A 20,743-nucleotide genomic window follows, 5' to 3' on the forward strand; every position below is an offset into this window, starting at 1 on the left:
AAACGCCGGTTGCCACTCACTGCATTGATTTTGCAGCTAGTTACAGCCCGCAGCGTGCAAACTCCCGGCCAGAGAGGTGCAGGAGGCGCGTTTGTGGCGACAGGACTGGGCTGGGGAGCCCCGGGGAGCCCCCTCCCGCCCAGCACGCCCAGGTCCATCAGGCCGGGCCTCACTCCTTTGGCAAAACCCCCTGCGCGAAGACATAGCTCTGTAACTCTCACCAGAAATGTGCGGATGGGGCTCTTCTGACATCTGGAAGGGAAGACATTACTCTAATGTCTAATGGCAAATTCTAGGTGGACGGGAGAGGGGTCTGTGGCTGGCGGCGGGGGGGGGGGGGGGGGGGGCGGATACGGGGCCACGCTGACACAACGCATGGAGGGCAGGCCTCATCCCTCAGGTGCGAGGCAAAGCACGGTGTGAACCGAGTCCCCGGGTCTTAAGGAGAGATGCAGAACCCAGCCAGTCTTGCCTCTCCCCTGCCACTTACGCCTCCTCCTCAGAGCCCCACAAACCACCCCCCCACCCCCACCCCCCCGCCGCTGAAACACTCGGCAGCAAGGCTCAGGGCTGGGCTCTGCTGCTCGACACAGCCGCACAAAGCGTGATTTTCCCCTTTGACTCTGGAACCTAAACAAGCGGATTATGTTCCAAAAATTCCATAAAACCATCATTTAGTGGCCGTGGCCCTCCTAAAGAATTTCATTCTAAATATAGAGAGGTATTCCTCGGCAGAAAAGTCTCCCAGCAACTTGATTCTGGTATATAATTAAATCCTCCCCAGACACTTCCCAGTTATGCTTTATGGCTTATTTTGAGTGTTCATATTTTATCAGAAAATTATAATTTTCCTCTAAATAGGAGTTTTTACAAGGCTTTTGAATTATGATGGCTGGCTTCATGTTTCAACTATAATTAAAACCGTGAAAAGAAATAGCGCAACCGCACAGCACACGTGACTCCCACATGCTCGCTCGCCGGGCCTCGGCTCCCCTCGCCCTGCAGCCCTGGCGCCAGGGCCCGTTTCTGACCACTCGGGAGAGCGGGGAACAGAACGGCCCCGGGGAAGGGGGAGGCGGCAGCTGCGGACATCTTTGCACGGTCCAGGCTCCAGGCTCAGCTCCAGCGCCTGCGGACCACGCCCCCCACTGGGTCCCCTCCAGGACACTCACCTTCCCACCAGCTGAAAGGGCATCTGTGGGTCCCCAGGCCGACTCCGCCTCCTCCAGACTGTCAACTCCACGAGGGCCAAAGCAGTCTGAACCGTGTACCGGAGGGCTCCGACCAGCACAGGCCACGGACCGGGCCTGCAACCAGAGATGTTCTCAGTGCGGGAGGAGGGCCGCCCAGGTCCGGGTGTGGGCAGGGCTGCCACCTGAGGCTTCTCCCCTGCAGACAGCTGGCTTCTCCAGGGGCCTTCATGCCATCTTTGCTCAGTGCTGTGTTCCAATCTCCACTTCTTAAAAAAAAAAAAAAGATTTAAGTTTTTGAAAGGCAGAGTTACAGAGAGAGAAGGGGGAGAGAGAGAGAGAGCGCTTCCATCCCCGGTTCACTCCCCAAAACGGCCAGGAGCTTCCTCGGGGTCTCCCATGTGGGGGCGGGAACTCAAGCACTTGAAGCATCTCCCACTGCTTTCCCAGACCATGAGCGGGCAGCTGGAGCAGAAGTGGAGCAGCCGGGGCTTGAACCGGCGCCCATACGGGATGCCGGTGTCACAGGTGGTGGCCTGACCCGCTATGCCACACGCTGGCCCCCTCCTCTCTCCTTAAAGGATACCAGCTGTGTTGGACTAAGGCCCACCTGAACCTTTATTCCTGTTAACAGCCCAAGCACCATCCCAGAGGCTCCGGAGTCAGGACTTTGACACGTGATACACACTTCAGCCCGTAACACACAAACGTGGCTGGCTGAGAAAGGAAGAGACACTGCCACAGGTGCCCTGGAAGCAGCTGTCCCGGGACGCGCTCCTCACAGACCCCCTTTCCCACTCCCCACACAGCAAGGGCCCAGACACCCAGCCTGTCAGCTCCGGGCCCGCCCTCACCAATCCAGCCAGCCAACGCCCTGCCGCAGCGTTCAGACGTGACGCCCAGGGCCAGGAAGCCAGCCCATGTCTGCGAAGCCTGCCCAGGGATGCGTCCCTCGGTGAGGGACTGCAGGGCACAGAGAGGCCCCTGCCCTGTTCCGGTGCTGCTGACCACATGGTGATGGGGGCAGGGCCTGCAGAGCCCACCCATCTGCTGCCCCTGGGCCTCAGCCACCATCTGTAGATCAGAGGCGGGTTTTGTCCGCTGTGTCCTAACCCTGTGTTTGCTACCCACAGGCCTCCGGGCTGGAGCCCAAGCTGGTGGCTGACAGCGCTCTGCTCTTGCGGGACAAGCGGTGGGAAGAGGTCAGGGGTGTGCTGACTGTGGCTCTCCAGCCCGAGAGGCTGAACGAGGTAAGACACAGGAGACCGGCTCTCTCCAGGCCGCCCTGTTCCTCTCCACAGCCAGATTCACTTGCCCAGGCGGGCGGCTCACCTAGCGGCAATCCACCAGGCCTTCAAACCTCTCCCGTACGTCCCCGCTCGTCCAGGCTCCCCGAGCCGAGTGTCCCTCGACAAGGGCTGCGGGCACTGGCGCCGGCCCCGGCCCCGGGAGGGAGCTGCAGAGGCGCTGCCACGCAATTCTGATCCGGGCGCGGGGGGATGGGGGCCTGCGAGTCTGGGCTTCTAATGGCCTCCCCGGTGGAGGCTCTGAGCAGCGAGCCTCACTTCCCGTGGCCGGGAGCCGAGAACAAACGACGGCACCTGGCTCCCACCCCTAGAAATCCTGGCGAGTCTCGGGGAAGCGCCGGCTGTGGATTATTGTGGAGAGGGGAGGGTCTCCCGGGGAGAGTCTCGCCCATGTCTAGGCCTAGGCAGGCCCAGGTGAGCAGGAGCGGCCAGCTCTTCCCAGCTGGGCCCCCTCCCTTCCTGCCCCAATGGCCCAGTCTGGACCCCTTTCAGCCTCCTCCCAAGTGGCTGCTTGTGCCGCCCCCCCTACCCCCCCCCCCCCGGGCTGTGCCTCGCCCGCCTGCCCCTGACTGCTGGACTCTAGCAGCTGCTTGGCCCTGAATGCTGCAAACCCGAGCAGCCTTTTTTTTTTTTTTTTTGACAGGCAGAGTTAGACTGAGAGAGACAGAGAGAAAGGTCTTCCTTCCATTGGTTCACCCCCCAAATGGCTGCGCGGATCCGAAGCCAGGAGCCAGGTGCTTCTCCTGGTCTCCCATGGGGTGCAGGGCCCAAGCACCTGGGCCATCCTCCACTGCACTCCCGGGGCACAGCAGAGAGCTGGCCTGGAAGAGGGGCAACCGGGACAGGATCCGGCACCCCGACCGGGACTAGAACCCGGGGAGCAGCCTTCTAAGCGGATGCTCCAAGGGGCGTCTCCAAAGCCTGGCCGCAGGGCGCCGGGCTCCGCAGGCCGCAGAGGCCCGTCACCATCGGGTAGTAAAAGCGAGCCGCTCTCGGCGCGAACTCCAGGCTCAGCACCCGGCGCCCCCACGAGCGGGTGAGTCCTCGAGGCCAGGGGCTCACCGGGAGCCTCTCCGCGCCCCCACGGCCCGGCCCGGGTGTCCAGCGCGAGCTCCCCTCAGGGCCGGCCGGGCGCCCGCGGAGGCCGTCCTGCCTGTCACAGGCTGACTTCGCGCGAGCACCCCCATTCTACCGGCGAGGACACTGAGGCACCAGGCTGAGGGTCAGGTTCGAATCCTGCGCACACTCCGTGGGGCGGCCGCCCCGGGCCCTGAGGGAAGGCAGGCGGCGCTCGCGGGGCCTCGGCGGAAGCCGACGGGGTCGGAAGCAACGGCTGTACCTTGGCCGAGGTGTCACCGGCCGGCGGCCGCGGCGGACTCCCGCCCCGGGGACGCCCGAGGGCCCGGCAGCCCTCGCGCATGCTCCGTTCTCTGCCCGCCGCCCAGCCGGGGACCCCGCACACCTGCGGCTGCCGGGCCCGCACCGGGAATTCCGAGTCCGCGGCTCGGTTTGGGCGCAGCCTGGGCCGGGGGCGCTGAGAGCTCCCGGCGAAGGAGCAGGAGGAGGGGCGCACCCACACCTGCTGGGAGGCTCAGCCTGGGGGGTCAGGCTGCCTCCTGCAGTGCGGGGCCCAGAGCAGAGTCCCCCCCGCGCGACTTCCAGTCCAGCTCCTGCTGATGCCCCCGGGGAAGGCAGTGGAAGACGGCCGAGCACCCGGGCCCCTGCACCTGCTGCAGGATGGAGCTCCTGGCTCCTGGCTCCTGGCTCCTGGCTCGGGTCTGGCCCAGCCCTGGCTGTTGTGGCCATCTGGGGAGTGAACCAGCCCACGGAAGATCTCCCTCCGTCACTCTGCCTTTCAAGTAAATAGAATAAATCTTAAAAAAAGAAAAATGAGAAAGGAGGAAAGTTTTAACTCGTGAACTGTTTCGTCAAAATAAAGTAAAATGATATATCAAAGTGTTGGCTTTTAGAGTGACAAGAGTATCCACGTAAAACAGAAAAAGTAGGTACCAAAGACACAGAGACTGAGACATGGAGACAGCTCAGAAATTCTGAGCCGCAGTGCTCGGCTGCATGGCCCGGAGTCGGTGTGCCAAGAAATAGCTTTGAACCATCCAGCTCCCCGTCCTTCTAATTCCTAAGTAGCTTCTGGACTTCTGTCATCAAACTTCAGAGTTTATTCGTGCAATGAAGGCTTGTTTTCCTTTGGAATTCTGCGGTTTTTCCTTTTAACCTTGGCAGCTCCAGTCTTTGTCTACCTGTGTCTTAAACATCATTAATATTCAACAGCTCTCTGCGGCACTGCTTTCATTTATGTGGATATTTATCCACTTTTTATTTATATGGATATTAGGCTGCCTCAGTCAACAATGCTTGAAACTTGCTTTAGAATCAGCATTGCAGGAGCAGGTGTTTAGCCTGGGAGTTAAGACCCTGCATCCCGTAAGAGTACCTGGTTTCAATTTCCAGCCCCGGCTCCTGACTCCTGCCAGTGCAGACCCTGGGAAGCCACAGTGTTGGGTTCCTGCCACCCACATGACCAATCTGGGTTGAGTTCCCAGTTCCCACATCCTGGCTTTGGCCTCAGCCCAGCCCATAGCAGGCATTTGGGGAATAAACTAGCAGATGGGAACTCTCTGTCTCTCTCTCTCCGTCTCCCTCCCTCTCTCTCTCTCTCTCCCCCTCCCTAATGAATTCGTATATAAAATGTTAAATTAGCATTGTATCATGAAGTCGATGTTTCTTTACAATAAAATTTATGTGGGGCTGAAGTCTCACCACAGATACATGTCACCGTTGAAAGCCAGTGACTGATTGTCACAGCCCCCGTTCAGGAAGAAGGGACCATCGGAATCATCGTCCGGTGACAGTAAAGTTTTGGGCTTATTTTAATAATTCCTGAGCATTTCTAAGAAAACAACTGGTTGGGGCCAGCATGGTGGCACAGCGGGTTAAGCCGCCACCTTCAGTGCCAGCATCCCACATGAGCACCAGTTGAAGTCCCGGCTGCTCCACTTCCCATCCAGCTCCCTGCTGATACCCCTGGGAAAGCAGAAGATGGCCCAAGTGCTTGGGTCCCTGCCACCGACCTGGGAGACCAGGATGGAGTTCTAGGTTTCAGCCTGGCCTAGACCTGGCCATTGGAGCCATCTGGGGAGTGAACCAGTGGACAGAAGATCTCTCTCTTTCTCTCTCTCTCTCTCTCTCTCTTTCTCCCTCCTCCTCCTCTCTCTGTAACTCTGCCTTTCAAATAAATATATCTAAAAAAACTGATATTTTTGTTAGGGAAAATGTTTTTCAATTTTTAAATTTATATAAGGTGAAGAAATTTCATGAATTTTACACACACAGATTTAGGAGCACAGTGATACTTCCACCCCACTCCCCCCTCACCCACGCTCCCCCGCCCTCCTCCTTCCTTTCTTATTTTTCATTTAATTTTTACAACGACATACTTTCAGTTTATTTTATAATCATAAGCTTAGCCCTCCACTAAGTAAAGAATTCAACAAGTAGTAAGAAGAAAAAACGCTGTTTCTCAACAGTAGACACAAGGGCTGTCAATAATAATCAAATAATAAATAATGATAAATAATAATCAAATCTCAAAATGTCGATTTTGCTCACATACATTATGTTTTTTTAACCTGCCACTCTATTCCCCCAAAGGATTCCTGTTTTTAAAGGGGCAACCAGGAAATTTAGATTTTTATAGTCATTTGCTAAATCCTTTGCCAAAGAGCATGAGTGAGTAACCCCGCGGTTGTGTACAAGTTTACTGTAGATCGGGCAGTAAATATATTTAACTTTGGGACGCACTAGTGATGCTAAATTAGTCGTTCTCTGAGGGAAAATATGAATGATGGAATCCCCTGGGGGCCCAATTAGCCCTGGTTTTATTTTTAAATTTTATAACTCATCTGAAGGAGAGAGAACACAGTGAAATCTATACATTCGTGGATTCCTCTAAGCTCTTCTGGGTTTAAAAATATTAAATCAATAGGAATAACTTTCTGAGACTCCTCTAAGATTGTGTGAGTCAGCACAAAAGTGGCAGATGACTCTGTGCAAGCGAGAATGGAAGAACACACTGAGGAGAGGAGGCAGCTGAAGTGTGCTTAGGAGGATGGACCCCAAGCTGCGAATTCCCGCCAAGGAACAGGACTTGACTAATGACCGACGGGACCCCCAGGGTCAAGTGAATCTGGTGAAATACCGAAACCATCTTCTTGGGGAGTTAGCATACCGCAGGCTTGGGCCAGACTGCCGTAAAGAAATCCACTGACCTTTTTAATTCTGGGCTCAAAACCATTCTCAAAAGGTGAAACAAGAGTAGCTAAAGGGCCCTTGGGAGAAGTGGGGCTACAGGACCTAAGCCTTTGCAGGTGACTTCTGTGGGGACCCCCATCTCCCGGAGTCTGTAGCAGAAGGCAAGCTCCACGTTGGGTGGACCAATGTGGCAGCTCATATATTCCCCGTCCCCCAGGCCCAGGATAAGTGATGGGCATGTCCTCGTTCAGTCACATAACTGAGAGCTGATGGTGCAGACCAGGCAGCTCCACCAGGGAGCACCGGAGGATGTCTGTGTCACCCCGGTGCAGAGAAAACCAGACCAGTGAGGGGCTGGCGGGGAGCGGGCACTGAGCACGCGGCTCTCAGCCCAGTGCTTCACTTTCCACTCAGGTCCGTGCTGTCAGGGAGGCACCCAGCTATGTGTGGCTCCTAAAGGTGGAGGCAGATGTGGCCGTTGCTCCCGCGGGCCTTTCCTGCCGTGGAGAAGACGTGTCACTCAAGAATGACTACAATCTTCAGAGCTCACAGTCGCTAGGGCCAGCCTGTGAGAAGTGCACGGCTGTGGCCACTTCAGTGCAATGTCGTTGCAGAATCACAGCCATCGTCACACTTGCTTTTGGCCTCCATGTTTTCCCTGCCAGCTCTTGTGCCAGTCACACACAGGGCTCTAAGGCACAACACCGCTTGCCAATAGTGCCGTAGCGAGCAGCTTCCTCGGGGCCGCCGGCCTCCAGCAGTCTATTTTTAATATTTGCTTTCATTTCTTAAACCTCCTGAACAATAAAAATGAAAGTCATTATAATCAAGTGTGGCTGCGGTAATAAATACTTCACAGTACAAAAATACATTGTCCCCGCCTGACCAGTTGCCCATTTACCAGAATGTCTGGGCATTTATCTACCAGCAAGAGGCCATTATCCTGCCACACCGTGGTGTTCCACTGACACCTAATCTCCTAATTAAAATCGGGATAATGATGGACTGTTGAAATTCCGGTCAAAACGTGCTTTTTTCCATTTGCATTTAGAAGGCAGCACACTCCTCCATGTGGGTACCCCACCCTGGGTGAGAATTTCGCCTTCCTTTGCCAGCATCCTAATGTCACTCGGGCTGGCGGCTGGTTACATCTAGATGGGCCTCAAAGCCCGGCCGTCGCTTAGCAACGCCAGCAGCCTCCTCCTCCTCGAGGTGGGTTCCTATTGGTCACAACTGTCGACGGGCGTCATTGACTTACTAGAAGCGACACTTGATTATTCACCTGGCCGGCCAGAGCGGATACCTATCAGCAGGAAGTTCTGCATAGCAATGAGTCGTGGCTGTTTTTAATATCTGGGTGGCTCGCAGCAATGGTGGAGTAGGAGCGGGAGTGGTAAGTTTCGTTAGCTGGGAGCCATTTTTCACCTGTTGGCCACCGTCTAGAGCACTTTAAGGACTCTGTTTTACCTTTTTCTGAGAAAACCAGCGGCATGTGTAAAGACCTTCTCCCCACCCCCGTAACTGAGCCCTGACCTGAGAAATCCCCTCTGACGGCAGCCCCTAAGCAGCGTGGCCCACAGGCCTACAGAGCACAAACAGGATGAAATGCCAAATTCATGAGGCTTAATTTATTAGCTCCTGACTTTTATTTTTTAATTTATTTATTTATTTTCATTTTTATTTGAAAGACAGAGGTCTTCCATCTGCTGGTTCACTCCCCAGGGGCCCACAACAGGCAGGGCTGGGCCAGGCGGAGACCTGGAGCTGGGAACTGCATGTGGGCCACCCCTAGGGTGGCAGGGACCCGAGTACCTGGACAGTCACATGCCGCCTCCCAGCCTGCACACTGCTGATACGCTGGGGCAGAGGTGGAGCTGCCAGGATGTGAACAGGAACTCTGACATGGGACGCAGGTGTCCCGAGCAGCGGCTCAAGGCTGTGCCAAAGGCCCGCCCCAGCTCCTAGCTTTAGGAGGTCTATGAGTAAAAGGGCAGCAAACAGAGTGTAAATTGCCACTTCATACCAGGTAGCAGAACCTACTGACAGCTGTGTGTTCTGTTCGTGTTTTGCTTAGTATTCAAGACTGAGGGCGGGGGAGGAGGGCTCCTATCCTCTGTTTCACTCCCCAAATGCCCACGGTGGCCTGAACTGGGCCAGGCCAAAGCTGCAAGCCTGGAGTCTAATCGCAGTCTCTCACGTGGGTGGCAAAGACCCGATTACGCTGCCTCCCCGGTTCTGCTTTAGCCTAAGCCGGAGTCAAGACCGGAGCAGACTGGAACTGAGGCATGCCGCTTCGGGCCGTGCGCATGCTAGCCAGTGTTCTAACTGCCGCACCAATGTGCGGTCCCTCGTGTCCTGTTTGGGGTGTCAGAAACCACTTCGGGCAGGCAGTAGCAGCACTGGGTCTTAAGACATTGCTAAGTTCCAGCAGCAGAAGGTGGTGCTTTGCAGGTGGAAGAGCGGCAGGAACAAAGGCGTCTGGGTGGAGCTGTGCCTGGGGAATGGGGCGTGCACATCGGCTGGGATTGGTGAGAGGGATGACTGGGAAGTAGTGGAAGCACACAGAGGTCGCTGTTCTGTGCCCGGGAGCATTTGCCGCCTGCATTGCCAATCGGTGAGCACTATTAACCACCCGAAAGTCGGGGTAGGAGCCCAGCTCACTCTCTCCTGTAGGAGAAAGGGCTCCATTTCAGCTGCTCAGCCTACCAGAGCCAGACACACCCCAGACCCAGGGGCCACAGTGGATAGCTCTGGAGTCTCCCAGCGGGGGGACGCACGTGCCCAGGGCCATGTTTTGATGTCAGGGTGGCAGTCTCTCCTCTGGCTGTTTTCTGGGTCTCTCCCCAAGGGTGGATAAACAAATCACCAGGCTACCCACCATCAATGCATGGGGGTCTCCGTTGAGAAGAAAGGTGACACTCTGCCTCTTCCCTGGGTGGCAAACAGGTTTCCCCTGCACTCAAGGGGGCTCCTTCTTCCTAAGGGCCAGCAACGCCAAAGCCTTAAAAATAACGGGTGGTTTTGTTTTCTTCCTTTCCCAAGTATATGACATCAGATCTGCCTCGAGTGAAATTATTACCTGGCAGCGAATGAGCCGAGGGGCACCAAGAACACGGACCCTGATTTTGGTGGGACAGCAACAAGCTGGGAGCGAGACGGTCTGGGGTTGTGATTCTCACTGTCACAAAATAGTGGGGCACAAAAGTCACCAGATTCTGGCCTTTAGGGCCCCGTGTGACTCCGAAGTCGAGGCACGGAAGCCATGACAGCAGGCTGCCGCAGGGGTGGGCTGTGTTGCTGCCGGTAAACAGGGCCAGCGACCCCGACCCGTCCTAGGCGGCTGGCCGCTCTCTCCGTGGTCCTAAGCAACGTGGCGCAACGTGGCGACTGCCTCGGAGCCCTAGAACATCTGTGGAGGGGCGGGGCAGCTCCTTAGAATTGGCCCTTGTTTGGGGTAGAGGCCTCAAGTTCAGATTCAACGCCACGCCGGGAGTAAGAGGTGGCCTGGACCCTGGGCCTCCGTCCACAGCCGTATTCAACAAATACACCGATTTGTGCTCATAGGGAAGGGGCACCTTCACCTGTCAGCAGTTCTTGGGCACTTTCTATGTCAAGGCTCTCAACGAGCATTCAGTCCATTACTCATCGCGCAGAAATTTCTAGAGAACCCAGGAACTGGGGAACACGGCGCTCCTTCCTTCTACAACAAATGCCAACACCTTCAATGGCACACAGTGACGTACAGGCACAGAGCGTCCACGAGAGCCACAGCCAGTGTATTACTATTTATCTGTTGCCGTCTAACAACGTGACCCCAAAACTTGGTAGCTTAAAGTGACAGCCTTGTTAGCTTGCAGATTCCTGTGGGCCAGGAATTCTGCATGGTTTGGCTGGGAGACTCCAGCTCGGGGTCTCTTGTCAGGAAACAAACTGTCCACCTGTTCTCTGGGCAGGGTTGGCTGGAGGAAAAGCACGTGTCTGCTGATACAGCAGATGATGGCCTAAGTATCTGGACCCCTGTCACCCGTATGGGTGACCTGGATGGAGTTCCAGGCTCCTGAGTGTGGCCTGGCCCAGCCCCAGCCATTGCAGGAATTTGGGGAGTGAACCAGCGGATGGAAGATCTCTCCCTCTCTCTCTGTAACTAACTAACTAACTAACTAACTTCCTTCCTTCCTTCCTTCCTTCCTTTCTCTCTTTCTCTCTTTTTCTCTTTCTTTCTCTCTTTCTTTCTTGATTTATTTATTTATCTATCTATCTATCTAAAGGCAGAGTTACAGAGAGGCAGAGGCAGAGAGAGAGAGAGGTCTTCCATGGCTGGTTCACTCCCCAGATGGCCGCAGTGACTGGAGCTGCTCATTCAAAGCCAGGACCTTCTTCCAGGTCTCCCACGTGGGTGCAGGGTTCAAGCACTTGGGCCGTCTTCTGCTGCTTTCCCAGGCCATAGCAGGGAGCTGGATCAGAAGTAGAGCAGCTGCAACTCGAACCAGCGCCCCTATAGGATGCCGGCAATGCAGGCAGCAGCTTTACCTGCCACAGTGTCAGCCCCAGGTAACTCTGCCTTTCAAATAAATAAGTAAATAAATCTTTAAAACAGGCAAACAGAAAAAAAAAAAAATGGGGAGTTGCCTGGGAAGAGCAAGGAAGGAGAGAAGGGCATGGAGGTACAAGCCAGTCCGTGCTCTGGAGGACGGCGCCCGGGTCTCGACCCCGACCCTCACTGCCTTTCGGTGCTAGGAGTTCTACGTGTTTTGCTTAGAATCTTGGTCAAGCTCTTCAAGGCAAGACACGGTGGTTAATAGGCATCTGCCCATCTCCCGCTTGGCAGATGACAGACTCAGGGCAGTGCAGCAGCTTGCTGGGGCCACAGGGCTGGAGAGTGCCTGGGCGGGGGGGGGGAGCTGGCAGGGCCAGGTGGGCTGCACTCCCGGGGCCAGCTCTCACCTTGCAAGGGGCAAACTCCGCGGGTGAGACTCTGGGGCGCCCCCACGAGGAGAGGAGAAGAAAGGCCTGTGGTAGGAGTTTCTGGCCCTCTGTGGTCCTTCCTCCGTTAGCTGTCTCCCGCCGGCACCCTGACTCCCAATGCCTCAGACACAGTCGGCAGGAATCCCCGTGCTGTTGTTGTTGTTGCTGTTGTTCACCTGGGCGCCTGACTGTACAGCAAGCTCCAGGCTACTTGGGGCATTTCCTCCCCAAGCCGGGACGTGCCTATCCTCAGGGGTCACCTAGTTACCACGCAGCGGCCCAGCCGGACGGCACCGCCAAGCCGGGGGACAGCCAGTGTGAGGCAAGAGAGGCACAGGCCGGGAAAGCTCCCCCTGAGGCTTGGCTGCTGGAACACCCGCCTTAGCTCAGGCTGCCACAGCTCCAGCAACTCACACTTGTCCTCACGGAGAGCCGGGTGCTGATCTCCGGCGAGGCCTCCTTCCGTCTCGCTGGGTGCTGCCATGGCCCACCCTTCCCCTGCGGGCTGGCGTTTCTCCTTACCAGGCTACAATTCCTCCTGGATCAGGGCCCCCATTCTGGCCTCATTTAACCAGAACTACTTCCTTAGAGGCTCCGTCTCCAGATATAGCTACCCTGGATGCTATGGCTTCAAAACATGAATTTTGAGGCGATATATTCAGTCCCTAACAACTCCCAGGGAGAAATTATTTTTTAAAACCAAAATAAAAACGTAATAGCATTAATATTTTATCTGCTTGGAAATGCAATACATGTGCATTATGAAAAATTGGGGAAAAAGCAAAAATAAAAACCACTCATTACCGTACAAAGAAAATGAAATGTAACAAGCAAACGAGAGTCATTCGTTAGGCTCTGAGTGATGGCAGCATTGTGTGTTCATCGGTGGGTGTGTGTTGCCTTTGCCGCAGCCGCCTGCTTATCCGAACATCTAGGGGCAGAACTGCAGGGTGTGTGGATGGTACGGAGATTATGCGAGCCCATCAGAGAGCTTTTGTTTGCATGCAACTCATGTCAGAATGAACAGTCCGTAACTGCTCGTGCACAACGCAGGGGAGAAAGCCTGGAATGATGGCTGTCGGCCAGCGCACAGATCGTGCCCCTCTGTCCTATCAGGTCCTCTCTGCACTGCCTTTTAAGACATCTTTCATACTACATGCCCCATCTCATATCACATTAACCCAAGTAAAAATGTCATTATCTATTCAGTTCAACAGATAGCAGGCAGGGGATAGTAGAAAATTACAATCACGTCAGCCAGCAACAAGGCTTTCTAGTGGAGAACGCGCAGAACCGAGGACGGGCGGCCAAGCCCGGGCTCCACTGGCACTCGGGGCCAGTGGGTGCCCCTCCTACACAGGGTGGGTGTCGGAAGGACTGCGTGTAAATCAAATTCTGTGCACATCTCTTTTGTTAGGTTAAAGGAGTTCAAGCCCGAGAGCTAAAGAGACTTCCCTTTCAAATGGTGTTTTTATTTTTTACTATGCTACTGTCCCTCTGAAATAAATCTAAAAGCTATTTTGGGATATAAGATCTTATTGAAATAGGGCTCACTTGTACCACTACGCGTGTTAAAAATAATTGAAGGGACCAGCATTGTGGCATAGCAGGTGATGCCACCGCCTGTGATACCAGCATCCCGTATAGGCACTGGTCCTCGTCCCGGCTTCTCCACTTCTGATTCTGCTTCCTGCTAATGGCCTGGGGAAAGCAGCGGAAGACGGCCCAAGTGCTTGGGCCCCTGCACCCGCATGGGAGACCTGGAGGAAGCTCCTGGCTCCTGGCTTCAGCCTGGCCCAGCTCTGGTTGTTGTGGCCCTTTGGGGAGTGAACCAGTGGATGGAAGATCTCTCTCTGCCTCTCCTTCCCTCTATAGCTCTTATTTCTAGAGGAATAAGTAAATCTTTTTTTAAAGTTGCAGAAATACAGCCAGAGAAGTGGACAGAGATGGGGCTTAGACGGAAGGGTTCTCCTGACATGACGTTAGGCCGACGCCTCTTGGAAGACGCGGCTCAGCAGCCACAGTAGGGACCCACTTCACACTCTTGTGCGAGGAATCGTTACCCGATGGCCTGAGCCTTTGGGCAAGCATACAGGAGTCATGGGGAGTCGGCAAGGATGTCGGAACAGTGCCGGTCTCTTATGAGCGGACGAACAGGGAGGCAGAGGAGGTAAATCACATTTCTGTCCTGGCGAGTCATGTGACAGGGTCTTCCCCGCTGACTCACGGTGGCCGCTGAGGTCTGCACAGTGACAGAGCTGAGGACAGTGACGACGAGAGGCAGGCGTCAGGGAGCTGTGGGTAAAGCGGCAGCCTCCGCCAGAGCACCAGCTTGGGTTCCGGTCGCTCTGCTGCCAGTCAGCCGCCTGTCAATGCACCTCAGCAGCAGCTGGCCCATGCGTCTGGGCTCCTGCCGCCCCCAAGAGAGATCTGAGTGGAGCTCCAGCTCCTGGCTTTGGCCTGGCCCCAGACCTGGCCACTGCGGGCATCTGGGGAGTGAGCCAGCAGGTGAAAGAGCTCTCTTCCTCTTGCTCTATCGCTATGCCTTTCAAATAAACAAATAAATCTTGAAAAAAACAAACCCAGGGTGATGGACCCTAACGTGGTTGTCTAGTAGAGGGCCCCAGGGCTCTGTGCTCCATCCTGTCTGTGTGGCAAAAGGATGCATGAGGACTTACAAGACACTTAATACATTTTGGAGGAACAAAGGGAAGAGCCAACCCTGCAGGTAATGCGATTTTAATATGTAGATATGTCCCATGACCCATTCTAAGCCCATGCATCTTTTTTGTTTAAGATTTATTTATTTGAGAGGCAGAGTTACAGAGACAGAGGCAGAGAGAGAGAGGTCTTCCATCCACTGGTTCACTCCCCAAATGGCTACAATGGCTGGAGTTGGGCCAAACTGAAGCCAGGAACCAGGAGCCTCTTCCAGGTCTCCTGTGCAGGTGCAGGGGCCCAAGGACTTGGGCCATCTTCTACTGCTTTCCCAGGCCACAGCAGAGAGCTGGATTGGAAGCAGAGCAGCCGGTACTCGAACTGGTGTCCATATGGGATGCCGGCACCGCAGGCAGCGGCCCCTATGCATCTTGAAAAGCAGAAAATTCTTTCTCCCAAGGTGGCCAAGAGTGCTGGCAACAAGGGGAGAGACTCAGCTATGCTACAGTGTCTTCACTTGGGTGGGCTCCGCTCTGCATGGTCTGCTCTTGACCTGTCGTTGGCCACCAGAGGGACTTCCCAGGCCACTGTCCCTGCCGTCCGAGCCCCCTCTACAGCCAGCTTCCTTGGAGCCTCGCAGCTCTGAGCTCAGACCCCAACTCCCTCCCTCCAGACCTGCAGGAATGCCCGCCAGGCTTCCGAGGGCCAAGTGCCTGAGAGAGCTCCCACGGCTGAGCAGCTGGGCCCCTGGTGACACGGTTCTTTCCTGCAGCCACAGAGCACACAGTGAGGGGCGGGACGGCATGTGAGGCACAAAGCCACAGCACCCCACAGCACCCCCACAGCACCCCCACAGCACCCCGCAGCCAGCCCACAGCCAGCCCCAGCTGCCGGAGCTGCCCCTCTCCCAGGCCTTCCCAACCACCTGGATATTTCAGGACAGTGAAGGGATGCTCCTGCTCAGAGCACAGGGCAAGCAGCCTTTTTACTGGAATAAATGCAGTGTAAAAGGAAAATGTTTCTAACAAATGCACCTTAAAGGGTCCTACAATCCAGGGCACGTGGTTATGATTCATGGAGAAAGCGCCTGTGGTTTTCCCTGACCTGAGCCTCAGTGTTTGCCTGTGTCGTGTGTCATCTAAGAGAGTCAACACAAGCCTGGCTTCGCCGCTGACGTGCGGGGTGCAGATCACAGGAAGTGACTCATTCGGTTCAGGCACCGTTTACCTGATAGTTCCTGAAATACTGAGCCACACTTACGGCAGCGGCCTTTAGGAGAGACCCTGGTTTTAGAAAATGGGGGGTGGAGAGAGAGGAAGGATGGGGGGTGGGGGGGGGGAAGAAGGGGAGAGAAGGAGAGAGAAGGAGAGAGAGGGAGAGAGAGGGAGAGAGGAAGGATGGAGGGTGTGAGAGAGAGAGAGAGAGAGGGAGAGAGGGAAAGAAAGGGAGAGAGAAGAAGGATGGAGGTTGGGAGAAGAGAGAGAAGGAAAGAGAGGGAGAGAAAAGGAGAGAGATAAAGTAATCAATATGGGATCATTCATGCACATATTCAACAAAGAATCATATATGCCAGGCACTATTTTAGGTGCTGAGATGAACCAAGAGAAAAAAATGTTCCCCACCACCAAAAACTCAATATTCTAATGTCAAAGTAGTACAATCTTAAGAGCAAGGAAAAGTTCAGAATAAGTTTTCCATAGGAAATGCTCAGAAAATGTATTACAGCACGTTGCTTTAGCCTTGCTGCTCATCTAGAATGTGCACTGGTGCGTGTCCCCTGTGTGCCTGTAGAATGTGCACTGTGTGCAGGGTCCCCTGTGTGCCTGTAGAATGTGCACTGTGTGCTGTGTCCCCTGTGTGCCTGTAGAATGTGCACTGGGTTAGGGTCCCCTGTGTGCCTGTAGAATGTGCACTGGGTGAGGGTCCCCTGTGTGCCTGTAGAATGTGCACTGGGTGAGGGTCCCCTGTGTGCCTGTAGAATGTGCACTGGGTGAGGGTCCCCTGTGTGCCTGTAGAATGTGCACTGGGTGAGGGCCCCCTGTGTGCCTGTAGAATGTGCACTGTGTGCAGGGCCCCTGTGTGCCTGTAGAATGTGCACTGGGTGAGGGCCCCCTGTGTGCCTGTAGAATGTGCACTGGGTGCTGTGTACCCTGTGTGCCTGTAGAATGTGCACTGGGTGAGGGTCCCCTGTGTGCCTGTAGAATGTGCACTGTGTGCTGTGTACCCTGTGTGCCTGTAGAATGTGCACTGTGTGCAGGGTCCCCTGTGTGCCTGTAGAATGTGCACTGGGTGAGGGCCCCCTGTGTGCCTGTAGAATGTGCACTGGGTGCTGTGTACCCTGTGTGCCTGTAGAATGTGCACTGGGTGAGGGTCCCCTGTGTGCCTGTAGAATGTGCACTGGGTGAGGGTCCCCTGTGTGCCTGTAGAATGTGCACTGTGTGCTGTGTACCCTGTGTGCCTGTAGAATGTGCACTGTGTGCTGTGTCCCCTGTGTGCCTGTAGAATGTGCACTGGGTGAGGGTCCCCTGTGTGCCTGTAGAATGTACACTGGGTGAGGGTCCCCTGTGTGCCTGTAGAATGTGCACTGGGTGAGGGTCCCCTGTGTGCCTGTAGAATGTGCACTGGGTGAGGGCCCCCTGTGTGCCTGTAGAATGTGCACTGGGTGAGGGCCCCCTGTGTGCCTGTAGAATGTGCACTGTGTGCAGGGTCCCCTGTGTGCCTGTAGAATGTGCACTGTGTGCAGGGTCCCCTGTGTGCCTGTAGAATGTGCACTGGGTGAGGGTCCCCTGTGTGCCTGTAGAATGTGCACTGGGTGAGGGTCCCCTGTGTGCCTGTAGAATGTGCACTGGGTGAGGGTCCCCTGTGTGCCTGTAGAATGTGCACTGGGTGAGGGTCCCCTGTGTGCCTGTAGAATGTGCACTGGGTGAGGGTCCCCTGTGTGCCTGTAGAATGTGCACTGGGTGAGGGTCCCCTGTGTGCCTGTAGAATGTGCACTGGGTGAGGGTCCCCTGTGTGCCTGTAGAATGTGCACTGTGTGCTGTGTACCCTGTGTGCCTGTAGAATGTGCACTGTGTGCAGGGTCCCCTGTGTGCCTGTAGAATGTGCACTGGGTGAGGGTCCCCTGTGTGCCTGTAGAATGTGCACTGGGTGAGGGTCCCCTGTGTGCCTGTAGAATGTGCACTGGGTGAGGGTCCCCTGTGTGCCTGTAGAATGTGCACTGGGTGAGGGTCCCCTGTGTGCCTGTAGAATGTGCACTGGGTGAGGGTCCCCTGTGTGCCTGTAGAATGTGCACTGGGTGCAGGGTCCCCTGTGTGTCTGTAGAATGTGCACTGGGTGAGGGTCCCCTGTGTGCCTGTAGAATGTGCACTGGGTGAGGGTCCCCTGTGTGCCTGTAGAATGTGCACTGGGTGAGGGTCCCCTGTGTGCCTGTAGAATGTGCACTGGGTGCAGGGCCCCCTGTGTGCCTGTAGAATGTACACTGGGTGAGGGTCCCCTGTGTGCCTGTAGAATGTGCACTGGGTGAGGGTCCCCTGTGTGCCTGTAGAATGTGCACTGGGTGAGGGTCCCCTGTGTGCCTGTAGAATGTACACTGGGTGAGGGTCCCCTGTGTGCCTGTAGAATGTGCACTGGGTGCAGGGCCCCCTGTGTGCCTGTAGAATGTACACTGGGTGAGGGTCCCCTGTGTGCCTGTAGAATGTGCACTGTGTGCCGTGTCCCCTGTGTGCCTGTAGAATGTGCACTGGGTGAGGGTCCCCTGTGTGCCTGTAGAATGTGCACTGGGTGCTGGGTCCCCTGTGTGCCTGTAGAATGTGCACTTGGTGAGGGTCCCCTGTGTGCCTGTAGAATGTACACTGGGTGAGGGTCCCCTGTGTGCCTGTAGAATGTGCACTGGGTGAGGGTCCCCTGTGTGCCTGTAGAATGTGCACTGGGTGCTGTGTACCCTGTGTGCCTGTAGAATGTGCACTGGGTGAGGGTCCCCTGTGTGCCTGTAGAATGTGCACTGGTGCGTGTCCCCTGTGTGCCTGTAGAATGTGCACTGGGTGAGGGCCCCCTGTGTGCCTGTGGAATGTGCACTGGGTGAGGGTCCCCTGTGTGCCTGTAGAATGTACACTGGGTGAGGGTCCCCTGTGTGCCTGTAGAATGTGCACTGGGTGAGGGTCCCCTGTGTGCCTGTAGAATGTACACTGGGTGAGGGTCCCCTGTGTGCCTGTAGAATGTGCACTGGGTGAGGGTCCCCTGTGTGCCTGTAGAATGTGCACTGGGTGAGGGCCCCCTGTGTGCCTGTAGAATGTGCACTGGGTGAGGGCCCCCTGTGTGCCTGTAGAATGTGCACTGTGTGCAGGGTCCCCTGTGTGCCTGTAGAATGTGCACTGTGTGCAGGGTCCCCTGTGTGCCTGTAGAATGTACACTGGGTGAGGGTCCCCTGTGTGCCTGTAGAATGTGCACTGGGTGAGGGCCCCCTGTGTGCCTGTAGAATGTGCACTGGGTGAGGGTCCCCTGTGTGCCTGTAGAATGTGCACTGGGTGAGGGTCCCCTGTGTGCCTGTAGAATGTGCACTGGGTGAGGGTCCCCTGTGTGCCTGTAGAATGTGCACTGGGTGAGGGCCCCCTGTGTGCCTGTGGAATGTGCACTGGGTGAGGGTCCCCTGTGTGCCTGTAGAATGTGCACTGGGTGAGGGTCCCCTGTGTGCCTGTAGAATGTGCACTGGGTGAGGGTCCCCTGTGTGCCTGTAGAATGTACACTGTGTGCTGTGTACCCTGTGTGCCTGTAGAATGTGCACTGGGTGAGGGTCCCCTGTGTGCCTGTAGAATGTGCACTGGGTGAGGGTCCCCTGTGTGCCTGTAGAATGTGCACTGGGTGAGGGCCCCCTGTGTGCCTGTAGAATGTGCACTGTGTGCTGTGTACCCTGTGTGCCTGTAGAATGTGCACTGGGTGAGGGTCCCCTGTGTGCCTGTAGAATGTGCACTGGGTGCTGTGTCCCCTGTGTGCCTGTAGAATGTGCACTGTGTGCTGTGTACCCTGTGTGCCTGTAGAATGTGCACTGGTGCGTGTCCCCTGTGTGCCTGTAGAATGTGTACTGGGTGAGGGTCCCCTGTGTGCCTGTAGAATGTGCACTGGGTGAGGGTCCCCTGTGTGCCTGTAGAATGTACACTGTGTGCTGTGTACCCTGTGTGCCTGTAGAATGTGCACTGGTGCGTGTCCCCTGTGTGCCTGTAGAATGTGTACTGGGTGAGGGTCCCCTGTGTGCCTGTAGAATGTACACTGGGTGAGGGCCCCCTGTGTGCCTGTAGAATGTGCACTGTGTGCTGTGTACCCTGTGTGCCTGTAGAATGTACACTGGGTGCTGGGTCCCCTGTGTGCCTGTAGAATGTGCACTGGGTGAGGGTCCCCTGTGTGCCTGTAGAATGTGCACTGGGTGAGGGTCCCCTGTGTGCCTGTAGAATGTGCACTGGGTGAGGGTCCCCTGTGTGCCTGTAGAATGTGCACTGTGTGCAGGGTCCCCTGTGTGCCTGTAGAATGTGCACTGGGTGAGGGCCCCCTGTGTGTCTGTAGAATGTACACTGGGTGAGGGCCCCCTGTGTGCCTGTAGAATGTACACTGGGTGAGGGTCCCCTGTGTGCCTGTAGAATGTGCACTGGGTGAGGGTCCCCTGTGTGTCTGTAGAATGTACACTGGGTGAGGGTCCCCTGTGTGCCTGTAGAATGTGCACTGGGTGAGGGCCCCCTGTGTGCCTGTAGAATGTACACTGGGTGAGGGTCCCCTGTGTGCCTGTAGAATGTGCACTGGGTGAGGGTCCCCTGTGTGTCTGTAGAATGTACACTGGGTGAGGGTCCCCTGTGTGCCTGTAGAATGTGCACTGGGTGAGGGTCCCCTGTGTGCCTGTAGAATGTGCACTGGGTGAGGGTCCCCTGTGTGCCTGTAGAATGTGCACTGTGTGCAGGGTCCCCTGTGTGCCTGTAGAATGTGCACTGGGTGAGGGCCCCCTGTGTGCCTGTAGAATGTGCACTGTGTGCAGGGCCCCCTGTGTGCCTGTAGAATGTGCACTGGGTGCTGTGTCCCCTGTGTGCCTGTAGAATGTGCACTGTGTGCAGGGTCCCCTGTGTTCCCGTAGAATGTACACTGGGTGAGGGTCCCCTGTGTGCCTGTAGAATGTGCACTGTGTGCAGGGTCCCCTGTGTGCCTGTAGAATGTGCACTGGGTGAGGGTCCCCTGTGTGCCTGTAGAATGTGCACTGGGTGAGGGTCCCCTGTGTGCCTGTAGAATGTGCACTGGGTGAGGGTCCCCTGTGTGCCTGTAGAATGTGCACTGGGTGCTGTGTACCCTGTGTGCCTGTAGAATGTACACTGGGTGAGG

The 20,743-nt window shown here is 55.8% G+C and overlaps 1 protein-coding gene across 1 annotated transcript in view; it reads left to right on the plus strand.

Moving 5' to 3' along the window:
* Positions 1–20,743, plus strand: part of TBXAS1 (thromboxane A synthase 1) — a 180,409-nt gene that overhangs the window by 98,158 nt on the left and 61,508 nt on the right. Inside the window, exon 5 of the mRNA XM_062176025.1 lies at positions 2,324–2,440. Within this exon, the coding sequence (XP_062032009.1) occupies positions 2,324–2,440 (117 nt within the window). The remainder of the gene's footprint in view (positions 1–2,323; positions 2,441–20,743) is intronic.

This window comes from Lepus europaeus, chromosome 1 (assembly GCF_033115175.1).
Source record: "Lepus europaeus isolate LE1 chromosome 1, mLepTim1.pri, whole genome shotgun sequence".
Taxonomy (NCBI): domain Eukaryota; kingdom Metazoa; phylum Chordata; class Mammalia; order Lagomorpha; family Leporidae; genus Lepus; species Lepus europaeus.